Raw genomic sequence first — 3,800 nt, forward strand, 5'->3', positions numbered from 1 at the left:
TCGGTGCGTGGTATCGGCTCATTTTTATGAGTACGAGTACGAGTATATGAGGACAGTATCGACCCGATACCCGATACCAGTATCGGTATCGGGCCATCCCTAATTAGAATCATACTAACAGTATGTTAATTATTTATCTATCTATCTATCTATCTATCTATCTATCAATAATCTGACCATTACTATCTATCTATCTATCTATCTATAATCTGACCATTACTATCTATCTATCTATCTATCTATAATCTGACCATTACTATTTATCTATCTATCTATCGATAATCTGACCATTAATATCTATCTATCTATCTATCTATAATCTGACCATTACTATTTATCTATCTATCTATCTATCTATTGATAATCTGACCATTACTATCTATCTATCTATCTATCTATCTATCTGTCTGTATCTGTCTATCTGACAAACTGCCTTCAAACTTTAAAACTTCAAAATACTTCAGACTGAAAACCATCCAAACTTAAAATTAAAAAAAAAAAAAAAAAAATTAAACATTTTAAACTTCTTAAACTTTTCAACTTTCTGGTCCGGCTTTCTCAAGCCAACTTAAAGTTTGTCTTGACAAACTTTTTTATCTAGTTATATATCTATCATTATACATAGTTATTTACATGCAGATATAATCAATTATGAGTAGACAGAAATGTTCATATTCAGTAAAAGAATTAGTAAAATTATTTTTTTTCTTTTAGTGTTTGACAGAATCTCACTTTCACTTTGATTATCAATATTGTTTGAAAGAATCATTCAATAATGCTGATATCTGTTGGTTTGTGTTACTGTGATGAAAGATTCAAATATATTGTATGACGTCTGTTTCATACAGTGATTGTCGTCCACAATCCTCCTCACAGGAGAAGATGGAGCAAAGAAAAAAATCCTCCTGAGAGTAAGTCTGTACCTACATCAATAAATGAAGGGCACAAGTGTTTAAATGAATCTCCTACTGATGGATTCTGGTCATTTTGATCTGTGATGTTGATTAAGATCAAGATCTTATCATGTTACATCTCACATGTGTTACTGTCTGATGTGAGGATTGTGGACACTGAACGTCTGATTTGACTGTTTGCAGTGAGGATTGTTCTTCTGGGTTGGAGCGTGTCTGAAAACAGTGATGTGGGAAACTTCATATTAGGACGAGCAGCGTTTGACAGTGAAGCTCCTCCAGATGTTGTAGAGAGAGTCTCAGGAAGACTGAAGGACAGACGCGTGATCATCATCAACAGTCCTCAGCTGCTCCAGACCAACATCTCAGATCATCAGATCACACAGACAGTGAGAGAGTGTGTCCATCTGTCTGATCCAGGACCTCATGTGATCGTTCTGCTCCTCAAACATGAGCCGTGTTCAGCAGAAGATCAAGAGCGTGTGGAGAAGGTGCTGCTCTCTTTCTCTGAGCGCGTTTATCAACACACCATGGTGCTCAGCACACGAGAGCTCACTGAAACCAATGACATCCTGCAGAAAATCATTCAGAAATGTGCAAACAGACACTTCAGTCTTCAGACGAGCAGCTCTCCTCATGATCTTCTGCAGATGTTTGAGGACATTGAGAAGATGAATGATGGACAACACCTGGATTGTGCTGAAGCTTCACAGTATTTCACAGTGGAGAAACCGGACACAGAAAAGCGTGAGTGTGGTGATATTTGATAGTTCCTACTGACAAACGAACATGTTTTAATCCTCTTCTTCTATCAGTTTCAGAAGGTGTGAAGCTGAATCTGGTTGTGTGTGGGTGTGACGACACATTAAAATCCTCCATATCAGAGCTGATCCTGCAGCAGATAGACAGAAGATCAGACGTGGATCTTCATGGTCGTCTGATCAATCTGGTGGAGCTTCCAGCTCTGATTCGTCTCTCAGAGGAGGAAGTGATGCGTCAGACTCTCCGCTGTGTGTCTCTCTGTCATCCTGGAGTTCATGTTTTCCTCCTCGTTATTCCTGACGCAATACTCAATAATGAAGACAAAGCCGAAATGGAGGAGATCCAGAGGATATTCACCTCAAGAATCAACAAACACATCATGATCCTCATAAAGCAGAATTCAGAGCGTCAGACAGCAGAACTCAATGAAGAAACACAGTCTATCATTCAGAGTTTTGGAGTACGACATAATTTTATTGGTCCCAAAAACCAAGTGTCTACATTGATGGAGAACATTGAGCAGATGCTGGAAGAAAACAGAGGAGAGTTTTTCTCTACTGAGATGTTTATTGAGGCACAGACGGAAAAACTGGTGAAATATGAAGAAATGAAGAAGAAAATTCTTTCACTAGAGACACATTTACTGTCACAAGGTAATGAGCAGAAAATCAGTTTGGGTCTTAAAATATGGAGCTATTACATTTTTTTTTTTCGATTTAAATTCTAGACATGACATTTAACAAACAGTAATGCATTTCCTCTTTTCCAGGTTCATCAGAGAGTGAAGATGAACTGAGGATTGTTCTGCTGGGAAAAACTGGAGTCGGGAAAAGCGCAACGGGAAACACAATATTAGGAAGGGATGCGTTTACAGCAGAAGAATCTTTTGAATCAGTGACTAAAGAGAGTCAGAGGCAAACATCTGAAATCAACGGCCGACGCGTTACTGTGATCGACACTCCAGGACTGTTTGATACTGAACTCACGAATGAGGAGATCCAGAGAGAAATCAGACACTGCATCTCCATGATCCTGCCTGGACCACATGTGTTTCTCCTGCTGATTCCACTGGGACGATTCACTCATGAGGAGGAAAAATCAGTGAAGATCATCCAAGAAACGTTTGGTGAAAACTCATTAATGTTCACCATGGTGCTCTTCACCAGAGGAGACTTTCTGAAGAAGAAAACCATTGATCAGTGTTTGGGAAAACCTGGATCTGTGATCAGAAACCTGATTGAAACATGTGGAAACAGATTCCATGTGTTCGATAATAATCAGACTGGAGACCAAACACAGGTGACTGATCTACTGGAGAAGATCGACAACATGGTGAAAGCAAACGGAGGGAGTTTCTACTCATGTAAGATGTTCAGACAGATGGAAAGAGAAAAACAAGAACAACAGATGAAGATCCTGATTGACAGAGTCAGAGAAAGAGAAGAAGAGATGAAGAAACTAAAAGAAGAGAAAGAGAAAATGAAGATGATGATGGAAGAAGAACGACAGAATCAGGACAAAGAGAGAAAGAGAAGAGAAGAGGAACTGAAGGAACAGAAAGAGCAGATGAGAGATGAGATGAAACAGAAATGTAAAGAATGGGAGAAACAGAAACAAGAAGAAAAGACAAGAAGAGAAGAAGATGAGAAAAGAAGAGAGAAAGAAAAACAGATTTGTGATGAAGAGATTCAGAAACTGCAGAGTGAAATGGAGGGAATAATCAGAGAGAAAGAGAGAATAGAAGGAGAGATACGAGAACACCTACAGGATGTAGAGAAGAGACTGATAGAAGAAAGAAACATGAGAGAAGATCAACAAAAGACCCTTAAAGAAAAACTGAAACAAAGTAAAAGACAAACAATTAATAATTTATTTCACAAACTTAATGTTGAAGTCAGACACCTCAATAAACTGAGAGCTGCAGATGTTCTTCAGATAACTGCACATTCATCACAGTCTCATGAGTCTTGTGCTGAAGAAGAGCTGATTCAGACTTACACACAAAAACTACTGATGATGGACTACAGAGCAAGATACATTAAAACTAAAGAGACCAATGAAGGAGATCACAGATATCACATACACACTGATTCATCTGAAGATGAGAGTGATATTATAGATGAAATA

At 38.3% G+C, this 3,800-nt stretch overlaps 1 protein-coding gene across 1 annotated transcript; it reads left to right on the plus strand.

Moving 5' to 3' along the window:
* Nucleotides 1-848: 848 nt before the first annotated feature.
* LOC127159804 (GTPase IMAP family member 8-like) lies at nucleotides 849-3,797 on the plus strand (the record flags this gene model as incomplete). Its single annotated transcript, XM_051102555.1, has 4 exons — nucleotides 849-911; nucleotides 1,098-1,658; nucleotides 1,727-2,326; nucleotides 2,443-3,797. Coding segments are annotated over exons 1-4 (2,517 nt in total), but the record flags the coding sequence as incomplete, so codon positions are not given.
* Between the last annotated feature and the right edge of the window lie 3 nt (nucleotides 3,798-3,800).

This window comes from Labeo rohita, unplaced genomic scaffold (assembly GCF_022985175.1).
Source record: "Labeo rohita strain BAU-BD-2019 unplaced genomic scaffold, IGBB_LRoh.1.0 scaffold_2519, whole genome shotgun sequence".
Taxonomy (NCBI): Eukaryota; Metazoa; Chordata; class Actinopteri; order Cypriniformes; family Cyprinidae; genus Labeo; species Labeo rohita.